Source organism: Ostrinia nubilalis, chromosome 16 (assembly GCF_963855985.1).
Source record: "Ostrinia nubilalis chromosome 16, ilOstNubi1.1, whole genome shotgun sequence".
Classification (NCBI taxonomy): Eukaryota; Metazoa; Arthropoda; class Insecta; order Lepidoptera; family Crambidae; genus Ostrinia; species Ostrinia nubilalis.
The window spans coordinates 13,084,552-13,107,152 of record NC_087103.1 but is presented as its reverse complement, the minus strand read 5'-3'; the positions used below and the strand labels follow the sequence as shown (position 1 = coordinate 13,107,152).

At 37.2% G+C, this 22,601-nt stretch overlaps 1 protein-coding gene across 1 annotated transcript; it reads left to right on the top strand.

Moving 5' to 3' along the window:
- The first annotated feature begins 125 nt into the window (after positions 1-125).
- On the top strand, positions 126-13,431 carry LOC135079174 (serine protease snake-like). The gene is made up of 15 exons (XM_063973763.1): positions 126-206; positions 388-430; positions 606-637; positions 1,179-1,214; positions 1,818-1,859; positions 1,956-1,982; positions 2,300-2,347; positions 2,687-2,755; positions 3,365-3,509; positions 3,829-3,894; positions 10,777-10,853; positions 11,207-11,377; positions 11,812-12,034; positions 12,332-12,492; positions 12,981-13,431. The coding sequence occupies exons 1-15, from the start codon at positions 198-200 to the stop codon at positions 13,185-13,187; spliced, it is 1,356 nt and encodes a 451-aa protein (XP_063829833.1). The 5' UTR covers positions 126-197; the 3' UTR covers positions 13,188-13,431.
- Positions 13,432-22,601: the final 9,170 nt, after the last annotated feature.

Below are 22,601 nucleotides of genomic sequence, written 5' to 3'. Positions count from 1 at the left end.
ACCACCCCCCGTAATTATAAACTTGCTTTCATTATATTTTATTGAGATCCGTGAAAGGGAAATAATTTCCCACGTCCCATCTGGGAACCTAACTCAGAACCAGTTGGTAGAGTCTGACTCTATTAACAGTTCCACACTTGTTTTGTCCATAAAATTGTGATAATACTTTTTTTTCAGATTTTGACGATTGGGATCTCATGAATGAAGTAAGTAAAGAAATAAAAAAAGAAAGAAAGATAAAAATATATATTTGGTACTAGATATAAAACAATACAAATCAGTATAAGAGTAAAACATTTTTTTAATGTAATACATTTCTGTTCCATTACAAGTAAAAATAATCATGGCTATTATACTGTTGGTTAAAAAAAAATATTTACCTTACAGAATGAAACTATGTACGATGGATTTAACCCAGAGGAAGTGGAGAGTAAGTGTTTAATTATTCCAAATTACCTACTAAAATACATAATATTAGTTGAGCATGATTTTTTTGAAAAGCCACAGTTAACAACGCATTTTTAAATATCATCATTTAATAAAAATTAAATAAAGTTCAAGATGAATCTATTTTCGTGTTTAATAGTATTTTTTTACCTTCACAGAACTAAGAGCCCGAAAACGGACTAAAGCTCCGGTAAGTAATTGATAAAGATAATAATTATAAAACAGATATGTACCAGCCTAGACTGCATCCCACTTAACACCAGTGCGATTGTGGTTAAATAGCTGCCTTGTTATGCATAAAAATACATAGATTAGATCTACATAGGAATATCTAATTTGTGACTCCACATTGACCCGTTTGAATCTTTACGAGTAGCGGAATAGACACTATTAGTAATAATGACTTCAATATTACTGTAATTCTTTTTAAATCTCCCTTAAACAAGTAGCATTGTCGCACTAACTACAAAATAGATAGTAGAAGAAGGCTCTCTCTCACTCTACATATAAAGTGCGCTCGGGCAACGCACACATTGACAACGCTTACGGACACAATATCGCCAATAATAGCAAACCAGTCTAAACCAGTGCGAGAGCGAATGCCGTCCGCTTGAGATACGCATTGTCTTCTGTTACTATCTATTTTGTGCAATAATTGTCATCCCTTTAATCCAACTATTCCAAAGTCTGGACCACTTAAGGGTACAAAAACCTGTTTTGTATGCTTTCAGACTACCACCACCACACAACCACCCCCACGGTACACGGTAAGAAACATAATATAACCATATTATTATGTACTTGATTAAGCGCAGACCACCGATTTTTAGTTGGCCGATAGTTGGGCCCGATTTTAATTTGTATGAAGAATCGGCCAAATCAAATCAGTGTAATGTGCGCACTTCCATACATGCCCATACTGATCAACTGCCCGACTAAACTATCGGCCGAGGAAAAATCGATGGTCTGCGCTTAGGCTAATAGCACGCAGACAGAAGTAACTTATAGCTCGTGCCAGTAAACTAAAAACTGTCAATTAACGTAAAAATAAAGTCGAATGAATACTTTGTAAAGTGAAGTCAATTGACGTTACCAAGTAATTTTCACTAATCATAACGCTTGTATGAATTTTTGACTGATTGGTAAAATTTTAAAACAGGCGAAATCACTTTAGTCTAATTTTTTACACTCAGAAGTGGATTTGACTAACGTCTCTGGTCAAAACCACTTTTGACTGAAAAAATCAGTCATTAGTGATTTGACCAAGGGCATCAGTCAAAATCACTTTTTACTGATTTTTGCAGTCAAAAGTGGTTTTGACCGATTATGAGTTTTGATTGTAACATATAAGTTTATTTCTGAATTTTCAGACACCGTTGGTTCTGTTAGTGATTGACGGATTGGATTTAGAGGTAAGTAAATAAAAAAATCTATAGTATATCTATTCGGTTTTAGTTTTCCTACCATTAACACATAAGTACCTACTAAATGATACTTATATTTTTCAGTCCGAGGAAAGCGATCAGAAAACCACGGTAAGTTTAAAATTCTTCTTCTTCTTCTTCTTCTTATCGTGTGAACAACAAACCTACACAGCGTTGCCCAAAACTCCGCCAAAAGAGTGGCGTTGTCAGTAGCCTTCATTAAATCTTCCTGCGTGCAGTTGTTTGCGCACGCAGGGCACGACAGTTTAAAATTAATGATATGTTTTATTTATTAACATTTTTAATTTAATTATGAACTAAACACTGGACAAGTATATTTTAAGCTCGCAGTCTTGCAGCTTTGTTAAATTGTTAAAGTGACAAAATGTGAAAAAAAAAAAGTTAATAAAACACTTTTTCTGTTACAGCCTCGTTTGACTACAGTGACTCCTAGCACAACAATAAGTACAAGTTCTGTGAGTACCAATTTATGAAAATCAAATGAAAATCAAAAATATATTTTCAATTTTTACCAGTATTTTGGAACATACTCGTAAGCAACTTCTTGTAATCTTTCGGTAGAGATGATTAGAGTCGCCATTTTGTAACTTTGACTAGCCATCGCTAATGGCCTAACCAATGAAGACCTACACCGAATATTTATATTAGTCGGTCGTTTGATGTAATAGAATAGTTCGTAACGGGCTATTATAGTACGGGCTATGAGGTCGCGGGTTCGATTCCCGACAAAATAATAGTAATAGTATTTGTTGTGTGATCTATTAATTGGCTTAATAGATAATACAAATTTTCAGATTCCTGGGATTACAACTCCACCAGTTACAGATGGATCAGGTGGTGAGGATGATGAAAGAGCAGGTCCAGTACGTATTTTAAGTTTTGTACTTAATTATGTTTAGTTTAAATCATAGATTAATAAAATATGTATTTATAAATACATTACTAAATATACTACATTTTCGACTTTCCACCAGCTCGCACTATGCGTTTCGATAACTCTTGCGATACGAACAGCTGGCAACTGGAATTCGCTGCCTGCTGCTGTCTTTCCTGAACACTATGATCCGCTTTTTTAAGGGGATTGTGAATAGGCACTTACAGGGCAGATATGTACCATCCTAGACTGCATCCCACTTAACATCAGGTGCGATTGCGGTCACCTACCTTATTCTGTTCTGCAGAATCGCTAAAATCAAGTGGCAGTGGGCGGGGCACATAGCTCGAAGAGCTGATGGCCGCTGGGGCAGGAAGGTTCTTGAGTGGCGACCACGAGCTGGAAGACGTAGCGTGGGCAGGCCTCCCACTAGGTGGACCGACGATCTGGTGAAGGTCGCGGGAGGTACCTGGATGCAAGCGGCGCAGGACCGGTCTTTGTGGAAGTCCTTGGGGGAGGCCTTTGTCCAGCAGTGGACGTCTTTCGGCTGAAACGAACGAACGAACGAACCTTATTCTGTATAAAAAACATGTTTCAGGGTGACGACGGAGAAGGAATACAACCGATCACCGACGAACCTGACTACGATTCTGAAGAAAAAAAAGATGATCCTTGCAATTACGAGAAGTATCCTCACCCACTTCCAAATATCATTAGAACTAACAGAAGAGTCAGTGCCATAAGTAAGCCATTAATAAGCTTTAATCAAGCCATACTAACTCTGAGTTGCACCATCATACTTTAACTTATCAGTTCTGAATTCTTCTGATTAATTCTGGATGCGGGCGGCGCAGGACCGGCCATCCTTGATGGAGGCCTTTGTCCAGCAGTGGACGTTATTTAATTTTGGCTGAAACGAACGAACGAAACTTTAACTCAAAAGTCTGTCAAACTCCACACCTAAATACCGGTTAAAGTTAAGGTGGTGCAATTTTATTTTAAAGAGAGAAAAATAGTTTTAGATCATTACCAGTGCTAACATAATACATTTCTTTATTCTAGAATGCGAGGAATACATGTGGCGTTACAAGATCGAGGAGATCGATCGAGAAAGAAATCGGTTAAAATGTAAGGATTTTTTTTATTATAAATGGTTATAGTACAACCCGATCGAGTTAACTATAGTCGCAACTGTGCGACGGGTGCCCGCAGTGAGTGTGCGATCGCACAACAACAACATAATTACGTGCGAGCGATAAGGATGGGTAGCTTGGGGTCATTGGACAAAATAATAATAATAAATATCTTTGGACAATCTCACACAGCGCCATCTAGCCCCAAAGTAAGCAATTAATATGATTGTGTTATGGGTGCTAGCTTAACGGATATATAGTTAGGACAGCTCTTATCTATTTTACATTAATTTTAATATTTAATTGTATTTTTCAAGTGTAAATCATTGTAAATCAACACATTAAAACTTAGTTTAGTGAAATTACCACAAAAATCAAGCATTCAACCCATAACTGCAACGAAATAATGAAGGAAAAATTTACCGGCCAGTGACATGACATGACGATTTTGAAAAATCGTCAATACCTACAACAATTAATTAAAACAGGGGAGTATTGTTTTCATAATCTTTATTTAGAATTAAGTTAAATGTTAATTAGGACTATATTTCTAATACTGAGCCTAGTGTCTCAAATAATAAAATATCTAGTAATTGAGCCTAACCTCAACTTGTAAACAAAGTACTGCATAAACTCATAGGTCCTTTTTAGTTTCTTAGTTGTTTAATAATATTATATCTGACACACCTCTAATTCGAGGAAATCATTGCATATAACGGTGTTCATAATTAAATTTTACTTGAAATTGAACAAGAGCAAAGTGATATTGAAACCAACTGTCACAACAGTTTAACACCTTTATAACTTTATTACTTTTACCTTTATGGCTATTATAAAACTTTGCCTGTAATTTGTTCTATCCCAGGGAAATCATAACACGCATTATTGAAATTTAAATTAGATAACTAATTACCCTCAAACTAAAATAATTTAGTAATTGATTCAAAATCTTCATATTTTATGATTATCAAACTAGAAATATTTTTAATAATAATATTTAAAAGAAACACAGTCAAATTTTTGACTAATTAATATAGCCCTGGTAGATTAGATTATTTCAAAACTAAGTTATATTTTATAACTTGTATTGTACACCTTCTTTGATAATTTTCAGCGGAGGTCAATTTCACATCATGCTTACCCGCAAGGCAGCCGCACAAAATACAGAATTAAAACTCAAGAGGGCACTCGAAGAACTAAAATTGAGTCAAGAAACCTGTAATCAGCTTATCAGGGAGAGAGAGGAGAGTGAAGATGATATCCAGAGTATTATAAACAAAAACACTCATCTCAAGAAAGATTTGGCTGAATTGCACACTCGCTACCAGGAAGTCTCCGAGCACCGGGATAGCCTGCTACACACCATCAGCACATTTGACCAGTGCAGTAATGTCTACGAGCAGGCCCTGACTCGCAATCATGAATTGGAGGCAGAGCTGCGGGATGCCAACAAGACCATTATGCACCTCGAAGATGACAAAAAACAACAGGAGTTCGCTCACACACTTAGTTTGTACGATGAACTGATTGGGAGCCCCGGAGGTCACGAAGCGGCTTCAGACATGAACTTGTCCTGTAAAACTGGCCATCTTGGGACTAGAGACCAGAGATTTGAATTTTCAAGCAAGAACAAGTTAAAAAAATATATCAAAATCAATAGGTATATTACAAAAACTAAAAAATTAATAAAGAAGCAAGCAGTCTTTTATAAAAATATCTCACTGAGGAAAAAACGCTTAGATTTAATTGATTCTTTAGAAATTTATCATGATAAATTAGTGGAAAGTAGGTCAAATCATGCCTCTGACATTGAGCGGCTGGAGGCTGATATTGGTGATTTACATAAGTCTTTAGAACTTCTATCTTCTAAATACCACTCTGCCCAGGAACAAATCAAAGAACATATCCTGGCTGCAAATAATCTTTTGCAATTAACTACATGTAAATTGCCAAAAAAGCATCAACCTAATGTTTGCCTTAGGCCATCATTGTCAAAACCATCTAGAAATGTCGTTATACTATCAGACAGTCTAGGGATAGGTTATGGGCCACTGTTACACAAAAAAATTGACTGCAATGTTTTGAATAATTGTATGCCAGATGCTTCTTTTGACCAGATAATGAATAGCCTACAACAAAGTAACTTAAATAGGGAATCTATACTAGTTCTTGTATTAGGAAGTTCACAGAGTTTTAACAAAAGAAATGTTATTCACCACTTCTCTTCTCTCTGCCATCTTGATGTTAAAAAAGTAATTTTGTGTGCCTTGCCCTTCTGTAGAAATTATTCAAAGGAGAGGAATAACAGTATTCACTTATTGAATACTCAAATATTTAATTTATGTCAACGTCACAGCGAAAAATTTGTGTTTTTCGACACAAATAAATTTATTGATAAACAATTGACTGGCAGCCCTATACACCTGCCTCATAATTTAAGATCACAATTAGCTACTTTGTTAGCATACAATATTAATTGTATTTTTAATCATGACAATAGTATAAAAAATACTAGCAGTAATAATGTAATAGTGCCTACTAGTACTAGTAGTTTAAACTAAGACATCAGACAAAGGCCAGCCCTTCCATGTTTAATATTGTTCACCAAAATATCCAGGGTTTGGCCGGCAAGGATCTAGAATTAGAATTATTTTTAAAAAGCCATAATGTAAATGTCATTTGTATTACTGAACATTGGCTAAAAAAGGCAGAAGGTTCCTTTCATATTGATGGTTATCAATTATCTAGTGCTTTTTTTCGAAAATCTGCTATTCACGGTGGATCTGTAATATTTATTAATAATAATTTAAAATGCAAGGGACGACATGACGTAGTAGGGCTTTCGGTTGAGCGAGTTATTGAAATTTCTTGTGTGGAGCTTGAGAGATATATTGTATTATGCGTGTATCGACCACCTTCTGGTGACTTTAGTGTATTTGAGGCGGTTATGGAAGATGCCCTTAATAAGGTCAGCAACAAAAATAAAAAAATCTTAGTTTGTGGTGACTTTAACGTTAACTTGATGGAAAGCTCATCCATGAGTATGAGACTGCTAACTCTTTTTAAATCTTTTGATTTACATGCCCAATTCATGGAGCCGACAAGAATAACAGATACAACGGCTACCTGTTTAGATAACATTTTTTGTAATTGTGTTCCCGAAAGAAAATCAATTATTAACAAGTTAACTTCTGATCATTGTGGCCAATTAGTTTCATTAAAATGTACCACTCTAAATAATGATAATACTCAAAAACGAATTATTTGTACACCTATTACAAGTGGTCGATTAGAAAATTTCAAGAATAATTTAAGTAATAAAGTGCATCTTGTTCCATACACCGAGGGTGATCCAGAGGCACTTTACAGTAATCTATTTGACTGCATCAAAAATGAGTACAAGAAAGTCTTTACTGCGAAAAAAATTCAACCAAAGGAACGTTCGAAATTTAGTGACTGGGCAACTATAGGTATTCACAAGAGCAGAAATACATTATATGAGTTATACGGTATGAAAAGGTACAATAATAGTTTATCTTTTAAAGACCATGTCAAAAAATATTCTAAAATGTTTAAAAAAGTTTGCTACTTGGCTAAATCTCTGTATATACGAGATAAAATAAACAACGCCAATAATAAAATAAAAGAGACATGGAATGTAATAAATCATGAAACTGGCAAAACTAAGCCGCGTGACAGTGAATTTGCACTCAAAATAGATGATTGTTCAATTAATACGGACAAAGAAGTAGCAGACGCTTTTGATAAATTCTTCTCCAACATACCACTTGTTACCACTGCAAACTTGAACTCCTCATCTACTGAGGCTGAATTAATCCTTAAAGATAATGTAGCTCCCTGTAACTCACAACTTACCTTTAAACACATCACTCCTTTGGATATTATAAAAGCTTTTAATATGCTAAATGTAAAAAATACTACTGATCTATGGGGAATCTCTGTGAAGGTAGTCAAGCATATTATCCACATCATTGCCCCACAGTTGGCAATTATATTTAACAACTGTGTGGATAAGGGGGTCTTCCCGGACCTTATGAAGCATAGCAAAGTTCTGCCGCTCTTTAAGTCTGGCAGCAGGCTCGACCCTGGTAATTTTAGGCCAATTTCAATCTTACCAGCTTTAAGTAAAATTTTTGAGAAAATTATACAAGAACAGCTTACGATCTATTTCACTTTAAATAAACTTTTTCATAGTGAACAGTATGGTTTTACTAAGGGTCGTTCCACTACCGACGCTGGTGCTACTCTCCTCAAACATATTTTTGGGGCTTGGGAGGATTCTCAGAATGCCTTAGGGGTGTTTTGCGACCTATCAAAGGCTTTCGATTGTGTTGAACATCAAACGCTAATTCGAAAACTAGAATATTACGGAGTCAGGGATTCAGCACTTTCATTAATTCTATCGTATCTCAGTGGCAGGATTCAAAGAGTAGATATAAACGGAACTATTTCATGTGGGTCACCCGTAAAAATGGGAGTTCCTCAAGGGTCCATTCTGGGTCCATTATTATTTCTCATCTATATAAATGATCTTCCATCATTTGTAAAGAACTCCTGTGAAATCGTATTATTTGCCGACGACACATCTTTGATTTTTAATATTAATAGAAACAAGGCTAACTTTGACGATGTAAATGATGCACTATCAAGAGTTCTAAGTTGGTTCACCGCAAACAATCTGCAGCTCAATGCTAAAAAAACAAAATGTATTAAATTCACTCTGCCCAACGTAAAATCTGTTGATACCCAAATAATATTGAATAATGATACAATTGAGCTTGTGGATACGACGATATTTTTGGGACTTACACTGGACTCTAAACTTCAGTGGGGACCCCATATAACAGCTCTAGCAAGTAGGCTTAGCTCAGCTGCTTTTGCAATTAAGAAAATAAGATCTCTAACTGATATTCCAACAGCTCGCTTAGTTTACTTTAGTTACTTTCATAGCCTGCTATCATATGGAATCTTGCTATGGGGAAAGGCAGCTGATTTTGAAACTATATTCATCCTACAAAAAAGAGCTATTAGGTCCATTTATAAATTGAAACCAAGAGCATCCCTTAGGGAGAAGTTTAAAGAAATTGGTATTCTCACGGCCGCCTCACAATACATCTTAAATTGTATTATATTTGTTCACCAAAATATAAATAAATACTTGAAAAATAGCGACGTTCACAACTTTAACACGAGAAACAAAAATAAATTAGCTATACCTAATCTTAGACTTCAAAAAGTATATGGTACTTTTATGGGACAGAGTATTCACTATTATAACAAAGTTCCTGAAGACTATAAAAAACTACCCACTAATAAATTTAAAAGTATAGTTAAAGAACACTTACTAAAAAAAGCTTATTACACTACAAATGATTACCTTAATGATAAATTACCTTGGAAATAAGTCTCTCAGGCTCTCACAATGTACCTAATTAATTGTATAGATACATTAGTTGCCATCTCTTTCTATTATATTATGGTGCCTTGCTTTTCTGTCTGGAGTTTTCATACCTTGTCTACTAAATAGTTTTATATCTGGCACTTAGTCAGAAGGGTATCTTGGACTTGTCATGCTCACTAAAATGTCTTTGGGGTAGTGGCGTGTGAGGCGGGTCGCTACATTCCCTACAATATGGTCGAGTGAAGCGATGGCTGGTTCACACGTCATGTCTGTGAACAGGCGCTGCCTTCGGGGACTGGTCAAGACAAGATATACCTACCTTAAATTTTTTAACATAACAATTAACAATCAACTTAGACAGTGGCACGGCACTAAATATAAGTATATACAATTTATTTAAAACTACCACACGGTTTTGTTATGGTGCCTTGCTTTTCTCTCTAGAGTTTTCTTGCCTTGTCTCCTAAATAGTTTTATATCTGGCACTTAGCCAGAAGGATATCTTAGACTTGTCATGCTCACTAAAATGTCTCTGGGGTAGTGGCGTGTGAGGCGGGTCGTTACATTCCCTATAATATGGTCGAGTGAAGCGATGGCTGGTTCACACGTCATGTCTGTGAACAGGCGCTGCCTTCGGGGACTGGTCAAGGAAAGATATACCTGACATAAAATATATGTATCAAAACGCAACAATTAACCTAGAAATTAGCACGGCACTAAAGAAATATATTCAAAACTGCCACGCGGTCTCGTGCTAGATGGGCGTCTTAAAGGCCACCTTCTATCAACGGGAGCGCGTGGTAAGTAACTTGCTTCTGAATGTATGTAACTTCCTACTTTTTTATATTTTTAAACCGGCAGACAGTGGTGACTGAGTTTGTTGCGGCGCTTCTTCTCAGCACTTGCCAAATGTTTGTCTCGAAGCGCTGGTAGGGCAAAAAAAGAATGAGACATGTATAGGCTCCTTAAGAGCATTTGACGATTTGCAAGAACTAATTTAATTAGTCTAAACAAATAAAGATAATTTTGATTTTGATTGATTTTGATTTTACTACTTATATACTTTTTTTTTAAATACATACATATTATACATAGTAACACCCAGACCCGTCACAGAAATTAAAATTCATCATTTCAATTTCTGCCCGGCCGGGAATCGAACCCGGGACCTCTCGGCATAGTAATCCGTTCTGAACCACTACACCAAACGGCCGACTATGAGTATGACTATGAAAATTCTACGTGCTCACAGACCGGGCTTTAATTAAGATCGGCCAGTCCCGTGTGTGGTCCCATTGCGATGGGCATCGCTGTTTCGACAGGGTGGCACTGTTCAGTTCACTTTTTCTTTTCTTGTAATATTTTAAATGCTATTTCTGTCTTTTTTTCTTTTTATTCTTTTTTTTGTATTCTGTGATGTTCATAGTGATAAATGTTTCTTTCTTTCTTTTACAGGCAAGGAAAATTCGCCTGATGACACTTCGGAAATTTTTGGAGGAGCAAAAGCCTTGCAGGGTGACTTTCCGCATATGGTAATATACCAGTTTATTAAATGCTTCATACTCTCTTTCTCTCAAAATGTAAGCTTTTTTCGAGTAGTATTGACTATGGAGGAGTGCAGGAGAACCAGTGACTGACATAGCCCGCAGAATCGCTAAAATCAAGTGGCAGTGGGCGGGGCACATAGCTCGCAGAGTTGATGGCCGCAGGGGCAGAAAAGTTATCGAGCCGGAAGACGTAGTGTGGGCAGCTCCCCCCCCCCCTAGGAATGAAGATTTGGTGAAGATCGTGGGAGGTGCCTGGATGCGGGCGGCTCAGGAACGTTCTTTGTGGAAATCCTTGGGAGCCTCCCACAAATCGACATTAATGATTTGGTTATTTTTAGGGAGCTGTTGGCTGGGTAACATTAGATGGGGGCATGAAGTGGATGTGCGGTAGCACCCTGATCAGTCCAATGTTTACCCTAACCGCTGCACACTGCAGGCTGGCTTCCAGAAGGATGCCTCTGAAGTATTTTGATCCCAAAATGGTTAGGTTCGGCAGCGTTTTCTTATATGTAAGTTTCATTAATTTATTAAAGATATTAATTTTAATTAACTGGTTTGTTAAAATTTCCGTTTAACCACTGAGCAAGTGCTCTCTTACTAGTATCACCGAGCTACTCTGAGCTACGTACTTATTGGCCACAGTTCCAGACCAGCTACCCATTTTATTAATTTATTTATTTTATTTATTTACACTTTTGCACATACAACTGTACAGTGGCGGACATAATGCCAGGTGGCATTATCTGCCAGTCAACCACAGGTCTTTTTTGGTCATGTCGTCTCATTCTATCACAAAGAATCATTATTGATGAGAGGACAGAAAAAACGGAAATAGGTAGCTGGGACTGCGGACCACTGGTATACTATATTAGATCGAAATGTCCATTACCTAAATAATACATTGGTATTAAGACGGTATTTTGAAAAACTTACATTTTTCCAGGACACTAACAGAACTAGATACAAGGATGTAAAAATAAAGGAATTTTTGGTGATGGACGAGTATCGAAAGAATCCGCTTCAGAAGTACAATGATATAGGGCTGATAAGATTGGAGGAGGAAGTTAAAATGACCTTGACCATTCGACCTGCTTGTCTGTGGAGCGGATATTTGGTTGGTGAGGTGGCCAACATTACTGGATGGGGCAAAGTAACCACTAACGAAGGTAACGAATGCACAGTTTGGAGCCATTTAAGGATTTGCCACACTCGATCTGTTCTGCGGTCGGGCAAAGTGAACGCAGCACGCATCATGTATGAACATTGTCGGTCTATATACATTTTGTGTTGATGCGATCTGACCGTGCGAGCGCGAGCACAGATCGCAAACTGACCGCAGACCACATCCAACGTGACAAATGCTTTAGCATTTACAAGTACAAGAAAGATAAATACTCCTCGCATAAATTGTTCTCTGTTTCTTTTAGGTAAGTATTCGGAGTAAAAACTAATTTTTTTCGCAGATTCGGCATCGAAATATCTCAGATATGCCGAGGTGGATGTCTACGGTGTAGAAACTTGCAAGAAGTACGTTCGAGGCCGAAACAATAGAAAATGGCCGAAGGGTCTGGTGGAGCATCAGTTTTGCGCCGGAAAACTAGAGGGAGGCATCGATGCCTGTCAGGTAAGAGTCAGCTCGTCTGTGGACTGTATTCTCTGAATATAAAGTCCTTTTTTGTTTATGCACATCGCAAATGAAAAGAAAAAAGTTAGAAAATTACACAATACTCTTTTGTCATCGCAAAAAGCAGGCGGCAAGTGCGTGAGAGTATGCATTGCAATAGGGAGTCTCATTCAAAGATTACTGGACGTAACGATCCCTTTCCGAGTTGATAAGTATGCCATTTCTCCTAAGGATCTGCCGTCCTGGATGCAATCTGCGGCAGGTAAAAGTAATTATAAATTATGCGGGATGCATTTACCCATTTATTTTTTAAATTAGTTGGGGCAACGCACCGCAAAGATTTTGCTGAATCACGCGCCACACCGCTAGGTGCCGCTAGTGTGCCCGCAGATATTTCTATGTAAGACGACGCAGTGACACCGCTCTGGCGTCGCACCGCGCCGCCGCAACGCATCGTGTACTTTGACTTATTCAATTTTTTTTCCCAGGGCGATTCCGGAGGTCCACTGCAGATCAGACAACCCATGCCTATGGACAATACCCACATTTTCCACTACGTCGCCGGGATCACCAGTTTCGGCATCAAATGCGGGATACCAAACCTGCCTGGCGTGTACACCAATGTTTCCCATCATAGCTTCATGTGCTGGATCGAGAAGACCGTGTGGCCTGAAGAGAAAAACGACTTTTGCTAAGTTTAACCGACAGAAAAAGGGAGGTCATGTACAGACGACCGCACATCAAGGTAATCAATCAATTTGAAGTCTTAAGCAGTTGTAATTGGAGCGAATTTCCACAAACAATAATCTATCTGATGTGCTGTAGTCTTGTGAAATTTCGCAAAAATAAAATAAGTATGTCTAAATGCTGCTGAAAAGATCTATGTTAATAAAATAAATATAAACTGTAATGGGAATAAAAACATTTTAAAAGCGTGAATTTGAAAAGATTATTCCTAAAAAGGTGATTACAGATTCGATTACTTTCTTGTACCAGGAAATTAGTTATGAGTAAATTATATTTATGTGCTGTTTTATTGACCGAAGACTACCTACTTCATAACGGCGAGTAGGTACCTATTGCTAATGTTTAAGGCCGGGTAGCAGAGAAAATGGCGAAAATGAGGTTTTCATTTTTCATTTTTGAGGTACTAAACAGTAAAATTAAAGGCTAAGATTTTTATTGGGCGTAGTTGAGGATATTTTCTAGGGCTATTAACGGATGGAAACACGATTTGATGAAGTTGACTCGATAGAATATATTCCCAAAGTTACCTCTATTCGTTTTCTATTTATGGTTTTATTTTTAAAATAAGCGATTTGAGATTCTAAATCTTTTACTAAACTAAAGTTCAGAAATAACTTGAGGGCTTTTAACGGATGAAATTTTTATATTGCGTCTTATTTAGTTACTATGTTAAAAAATGTGGAAAAAATCGTCCATGACGGCTTGGACAATCTCAATCAGTCGCGCGGTGGCGCTTACGGAGGACGGACGCGTGTCAGTTTTTTGGCCGTGACAGTTCGCGATTTGTCAATATTTTTGACAATGATGACTTTGATGAGTCACAATATAATAATATCAGTGTTACTGGAGAAAGCTTAAATTTTTGATAATTAAGAATTATCAATTTTGTCTACCTATTGAAATTTAAATCGTTCGCATCCTTTTAAACGAAGACTCTACTCATGATACATAGTACATTCCTCAAATATGATACAAAACCAATGAGTTAAAATTACATTTTAATAGTACCTACATACAATCGTCTTACACTCTTTAGAAGAGCACACTGACACAAATAAATAATAAAAAATACTGTCTAAGGTCTGTAGCTAAAGGTCTAAGCTGCAAGATGGAAGAATCTTCTACCCAAAAAGATGGCAGATGCAGCAGATGTCAACGGATTTAAAACTGGAGTTGATGTGACTCCTTGTAGACTTGAGTGTCTAGAGCGTCCCTTCCTCCACCATGCGTAAGAATTTTCACAAAAATACTGTCTAAGGTCTGTAGCTGAAGGTCTAAGCCGTAAGATAGAAGAATCTTATAGCCAAAAACATGGCAGATGCAGCAGATATCAACGGATTTAAAACTGGAGTTCATGTGTATCCTTGTAGTTTTGAGTCTCTAGAGCAGTGGTTCTTAACCTTTAAGTCATGAGGGACCATTTTACCAAATTTCTGTCTTGTCAGGGACCACCTCATAATCGGTCAAAACCAGTTTGACTGCAAAAATCAGTTAAAAGTGGTTTTGACCAAGGTGTGCAAGTGCACATCGTGGACCACTTGGAATGCCTCCAGGGACCACCAGTGGTCCGCGGACCACCGGTTAAGAACCACTGCTCTAGAGCGTCCCTCCCTCCACCATGCGTAAGAATGTTTCAAAAATACTGTCTAAGGTCTGTAGCTAAAGGTCTAAGCTGCAAGATAAAATAATCTTCTAGCCAATAACTTTAAAACTATAATTTGAACGAATTTTGCTATTAGTGGACAAAGAAGAACGGTCACGCCCCATACAAAAAAAACCCAGACCCGACAGAAACGAGACATACCTCAGTTTTTTTGTCATGTCTTAATTAGTTAAATTATATATTTTTTATATTCGAAATCTATGTATAACACCAAAATATTACCCTTTGTTTTTGTTTAGGCGTTATACAAAAACTAATACAAAATGCTTATTTATCACCAAAATTGGTAAATGTATGTACCTAAATGTCTATTACAGCTGCTATGGAATGTATCTAGGTGACCTGGAGATACAACCGGATTATACAGGGTGGTTATACAAATGGAACGATAAATGATCTCACTCGATTATTTCTAAACTATACAAGATATCGAAAAACTAGTTACTGATTCTGAAAGTGCTTCACAAGCTCTTTCAAATGGTACCAGTAATAGGGTACAGATTATGAAAGCTGGTAACATTGAATTTTTGGATTTTGTAACTTATTATTTTTTCCACCCTGTATAATCCGGCTGTATCTCCAGGTCACCTAGATACATTCAATAGCAGCTGTAATAGACATTTAGGTACATACATTTACCAATTTTGGTGATAAATAGGCATTTTGTATTAGTTTTTGTATAACGCCTAAACAAAAACAAAGGGTAATATTTTGGTGTTATACATAGATTTCGAATATAAAAAATATATAATTTAACTAATTAAAACATAACAAAAAAACTGAGGTATGTCTCGTTTCTGTCGGGCCTGGGTCACAGATGACCGTTCTTCTTTCTGCTCACGATGGACTAATTATCTGCTATACTCTCGACTCTCTAAAGCACAACATTTATAAAAAATTTGCTGCGGTAATGCACTCCAGGTAACAGTGTGTGATGCTCATTGCTCATAGTGATTTTCGATACAGAGCCCCGTATATACGTTATACATAAATTATGGAAAGAAAACACCCAGACCAATACAAACAAATATGTATGTAATTTTAGTATGATATTTTAATTTATTAATAAACAAAAAGACTGAACAAAATTGATGCGTGTACTGATTAATGTAATTAACCACATGCAAAGTTTTGTGAATTGCAACAACTATAATTTATTATCCAAGCTCTAAATAATCGCTACTACGAGTAACTGATCATAAAATGTTTTTCCAATCGCTCAAGATCCCGAGGATCTACCGATAGGTCGGGTGACGTAATCTTAAAATTCTTTTAGCCGGCGCGGAACTTCCGGAAGGTCGGGTGACGCCACGCCTCTTTGAACCTGTTGACTTTGGCAGTTATATTCTATATTTATTCGATTCTAAAATATATTCCCAAAAATTTTGAAAGTTGTTTTAATTTGTATCACTTGGATATGATTTGTATTAGAAAGTGGTGACGCTTGAACGGAAGGAAGTCAACCTAACCTAACCAACTGCGTATTTCTATACTGTGTAGCCGCGAGAGCTCTTTGGCGCGCTGTCTTCGGCGAAGTATTGCGCGCGCAGATTTTGACAGCGCGAAATACCTACTTTAGCAGAAATACCAAGCCTTAACATTAATAATAATATTACAATTTATATCAATATATTTTCCTTATTGATCCATCTCACATCTTCGCAAAAATAAAAATTGAGTTGATTTATTTGCTTTTGAAAAATCTAACTTAGAAACTGAGTTAAATCGTCACCACCTTTATTTACATTGGTTTGTTTAAATTATTTAAAAGACAAACAGTGCACAGTGCCTTTGCCAGAGAAGTCCAGGAAAATCCTTGGGGGAGGTCTTTGTCCAGCAATGGACGTCATTTGGCTGAAACGAACGAACGATGCGCTATATCCGAATGTTACAAAAGATTGTTAATTTGTGTGTCCACCTTTAGTGTTATTCCATTATTCCTGCAACCGCAGAGTGGTCAAAACCTTTTACTGGTGTATAAAAAGGAATATTTTAAACGTACGATTAGCATTTTTTCTTTGGGACACATGTTGATGTCGTATTTGCATTAAAAAGACTTCAATTTGTTTTATGAACTTAATTAAAGCATGATTTGCATTTTGATTACATTAGCCCTTTGAAGTACGAGTATTTTTTGGATTAGGCATTGGTTTACTAAATAGTAGATTTTATAAAATCACAGATACTACGACTTTACTTATTCAGATACTGTATTTCGATTTACAAGGAAGTTTAGTCACTATTAATCTGAATATTATGATGGTTAGTTAAACTCAGAACTATTGAACGAAGAGTCTATTTTGACTTTCTTGGTTCTTTTTATTCTTCTTTTCCCTATGTTTTACTTATGACTTATGGACGTGTTGTGTTTACTCGTTAATTTTATTTCTTAATTTTTTTCTTTATTTTAATCCTGCTTAATAAAAGTCTTTTTGGAACTTCAAGGAAGAAACACTGATAAACTAATGAAGTCTCCTCAACTCACTTTAATTTTTCCATAAATCTTGAAAACATGATAAATGTGGAACGAAACTCAATCTAACGCGTTCTGTCAAATGCTTTTTTCCTAACGGGCCTTTGCATAGGCAAATTAATCAAACTTCTGAACTTTTATAACTTGGCTTAGGGCGCTGTTCCACTGGCCCGCCGTGTGGGCGAGCAATCGCCGGGAGGGACTGTCATGTGGTAGTGAAGGCTTTGTCCGGAATCCCACAGTTCCTTCCCACTTAAGGCGAATGACGGAGCACCGGGGTCTTTTTAGTGGGTAGGTATGCCTTGTCCTACTGACTTGGTGAGCCCCACATAACCTACCCTGTCCCGGGTCCCCGTAGGGTAGGTATGCAGTTCAATGCATTTTTTCCCCGAAAAAAAAGGGCGCTGTTCTATTGAGGCGGAGCTTAGAACAGGCAAACTTAAAATTAGGTTTAAAAACTTAACAGATGACAACTTCAATGCTAGTTTCTTCCCAAGCCTCCTATTTTGTTATTGTTATAAAACTATGGTTTTACCAAGAAAAACATGTTAATTTTCCTGAGTCGATAAGTGAATAATGCAAGAAAATAATTGCGTTAAGCTTTGCGTAAATATGCACGGAATATTTTCCTTAGTTTTCAACGCACCATAATGTGTTGTCATTCTGTTTGATTTTTAATATAGGACTGGCTATCCATCTGACCATCATTAAGGTGACTGTAAGACATTGGAATTAACCTATCTATATCAGCAGCTCTCTTATTTTACCTGGCTATCTTAATAGCCAGGTAAAATAAATAACTCACTTCTCGTGTCCACCACTGCAACTCCTGTGTACCCATGATCTACAGCTTGACCGCCAATAAAAATCCAACCAGTGAAGGCCAACTGAAGTGTCAAAAAAATGTTTGTAAGAAACAAAAAGTATTTATTTGATGCAAGGTACAGACACCAAAATGGCATTCGCTCATTATAAGAGCGTGTCACGTCACGACGACCACTGGTATTCTGCTGTTTCTTTCGCTCCGCTTTAGTGGACAGACACCCTTATCTCCAGGGCGTAGTTTGAGAGCACCAGAACATAAATAAAATCCAGATTCATTACCAGGGGAGATTTCATTAGAAAGTTAGAAGAAATTGTAGAGACAGGAACTTTTTATTTTGATATTTATAAATATTTTTTTCCTAAAATACGAAGTCTATGATTAGTCGACATAATTCCGAAACCTTAAATTAGACAATGGTCGTAGCTGGATCGATTCCTGTGGTGTCTCAATCAAGTATCTGGAGGCCCCCCCACCTTTCGAAAATCATCACGTCAGGTCAGGAATGGTAACTTTTATGAGGGAATGATTCCTGACCACTCACTGATTAATCATTAAATCTCAGAAACTATAACGCATACAAACTTGGGATGGTAGGGTCCTTATAGGGTGTAGACATCCGCTAAGAACGGATTTTACGAAACTCCACCCCTATGGGGGTAAAACGGGGTCCACGCGTACGATGTCGCGGGTGGCCTCTAGTTTAATACAAAAAGAAAACTGGTTTATTTTCTCTTTATGTATCAAAGAATAAAGAGCCAATTCTTCCATAAGTATATTATTTATTTACGATTCCACTCCATTTTGAGTGGTTGTAAATTATTAAATATCGCACAAAACATCTTAATCCAACAATTTAATCAGGCTATACTGAGATTCAGTAACTTAACACCTTTAAAATTTTACGAGGTAATTCGCAACTTTATTTATCGGGCCATTCGGTTTAATATCGCTTGACGTCGGGGAGGTTCTTTAATGTAGCACCTCAACTAATAAAGTTTGGTAACGAGTTTCGTAAACGAGTCCAGTTTGATTAAGTGTAAGTAATAAATGACCTCATAGCTTCTGATCATAGGTAAGGAAGATGGGAAATGGTATGCCCGCGATTGTAGGCTCGAATCCCGATGAGGACAAATAAAGACTAGAACTCGTTTTACAACGATGGATATTGGATCACAGACTGGATAGTATGTGTGTTCGTGCTCTTAACATAGGTGGTATTTCTATAAGCAAATAACTTAGGAAATACTGTGAATATTGAGATAGGAGTGTGCACAACCTGTGCCAAATTGGACTTTAAATCTATTGACATTAATAAAAAAAAATAAAACCGACTCCAAAAACAAACACTAAAAAGTAGAAAAATAATTACCTACTAATTACTTATTTATTAGGACGAATTAATATTTATGTTATACCATGATTGATACTTCTGGAGTCGGTGCCAAGATTATGAAACGTGTGAAGTTTGCTTGCACCGACTCCAAAAGTATCAATCATGGTATAACATAAATATTAATTCGTCCTAATAAATAAGTAATTAGTAGGTAATTATTTTTCTACTTTTTAGTGTTTGTTTTTTGGAGTCGGTTTTATTTTTTTTTATAAAAATTAACTTATTTCTTGCTTTTTAGTTAACTAATTATTACCTTGATGTTACCACTGAAGGTAGGCAGTACATTGAGACTATATTCTTCATGTCAAGTGTAAAATAATATTCCCTACAAAATACAGGTTATCATATCGGCAACCTAAAAAGACCTTAAACCGTCAGCCTACCTTAAAAACATGAAAGAATACAACTGTGGGTCTATTGTACCTATAATATTTAAAAAAATATCCTCCCACTCCTAAGCGTTAAGGAGTTGTACCTACCATGACCAGTTCATCATGATGAGATGATGACTATCTGATGCAAACACTTGAATAAATTTAGAAACTATAGTTATCTATAAAATTAAAAGAATTATCCTCCAACTCCTAAGCATTAAGGAGTTGTACCTTCTATCATCACCTCATCAATATGAGATGATGATTTCCAGGAGCAAATACTTGAATAACTTAAGAAAAAGTTTGAAATACGATATACGTGCCTATAAAATTTAAGGGTTGCCCTCGATTTCCCTAGGATCCCATCATCAGATCCTGACTTGGTGACAATGGGACCACCTCAGAAGTGTACCCTATCGAACAAAAAAAGAATTTTGAAAATCGGTCCACAATTGACGGAGTAATCGGTGAACATACATAGAAAAAAAAAAAAACATACATACAGTCGAACATATAACCTCCTCCTTTTTTGAAGTCGGTTAAAAAAGGAAAACCGCCAAAACTTGAGATAGACAGCGGCGTTTACCCGTGGTCCCCCCAACATGTATTGGTTCTTAACCGTCGATATACTTCAATAATCTATACGCATAAGACTTAGTTTAGGCGCAGACCACCGACTTTTAGTCGGCCGATAATTGAGCCCGATTTTAATTTGTTTCATACAAATTGTTTCGATTTCATACATGACAATATCTGATTTGTTATAGTAAGACATACAAGGAGCAGACATGTGTCTGCTTGTGACCACGGCTGCAGCTTCGCAGCCGAAACGTCAACCCGTGAGTACATAATGTAACTCATTAATAAACGTCGCGTGTCTTACTACACTTATCATCACACTAGCGGCCGCCCGCGACTTCGTACGCGTGGACCTCGTTTTACTCCATTAGAGGTGGAGTTTCGTAAAATCCGCTCTTAGCATCTATAGCGCATACATTTTAAATTTCAACTCTCTTACTTTAAACACATAGGACTTTCATAATATAAACTTCCAACCCTCCTTTTATCTCCTTAGCCCCCGTGGTTGATTTCTAATGATACATTTTCAGTATATGTACCACCACCACCACCATTTCAGCCATAGGACGTCCACTGCTGAACATAGGCCTCCCCCAATGCTTTCCATGTTGATCGATTGGAAGTGGCTTGCGTCCAGCGCTTCCCTGCTACCTTTACGATGTCGTCGGTCCACCTTGTAGGTGGAAGTCCCACGCTACGTTTTCCGGTACGCGGCCTCCATTCCAGAACCATTCTGTCCCATCGGCCATCAGTTCTGCGTACTATGTGCCCTGCCCATTGCCACTTCAGCTTGCTAATCCGTTGGGCTATGTCAGCGACTTTGGTTCGTTTACGGATCTCCTCATTTCTGATTCGATCTCGCAAAGAAACACCAAGTATAGCCCTCTCCATAGCACGCTGTGCAACTGAGCTTCTGTATACGGCCTATAGTGTGAGGCCACGTTTCCGAGCCATAAGTTATCACTGGTAACACACATTGGTTATACACTCTAGTCTTCAGGCATTGAGGTATTTTAGACGAAAAGATGTTGCGTAGTTTCCCGAACGCTGCCCAGCCGAGTTGGATTCGACGATTGACCTCCTTCTCGAAATTGGACCTACATTTAGCTGGATCGTTTGTCCGAGGTAGACATACCTACTTGTCGACAATCTCGAGAATTGAGCTCCCAACTGAAACTGGGTAGGGCGCAACATGGACATTCGACGTAAGCTTCGTTTTGTCCATGTTCGCCCTCAGGCCTACCTGTTGGGAAAATCGATTAAGGTCTTCGAGCATTGTTCCAAGATCTTCCAACGATTCTGCCATGACCACAATATCGTCAGCAAACCGATGTGTACACAGTACCACAGTGTACCGAACAGTATATTATGTACACCTCCACAATATCTAGAGATCATAGTGAGCGTACATTTTAACTTTCAAGTCTCTTACTTTTAAAAACGAGGACTGCAATACAGTCTGTATTCAACCCCCTTTTTAACTCCCATAAGGGTTGAATTTTGCAAAATTTCGTCTTAGTGACTACCTACGTTCTAAAAGGAGGTGTATTCCACTTTGATCACCTGGCTTTGATCAGCCAGTGAGACTTGTAGTTTCTGAGACTTCGTGATGAGTGAGTGAGTCACTTAGTCATTCAATTACCTTTCTTTCTACTAAAATTATACGTACCTATAGTAATTATCATTAAAATCAAATAAGTAAGTACCTACCAACCTAAGTAATTAAAATAAAGACCCTAACTACCAAAAAACTAACAAATTACATACAGAAAATAAAAACGAAGTAATTCTTATCCTATTTAACTACAATCGCCCACGCGCCCATCCCATTTGTCCGCCGCTGAACCGTACCTTAATATTCATCTCGGTAGATGGCGGCACATAGTAAGAATTTGCAAGGAAGTTTGTAAAAAGTCACTAATTTACACTTTGACTTGCTCGTTTAAACACAGTGAATGATTCAAATAGGTACATACAGTGAATGGTTCAATTACATAAAATACCTTTATTTATTAAAGAAGAACGGTCACGCCCCATACAAAAAAAACCCAGAC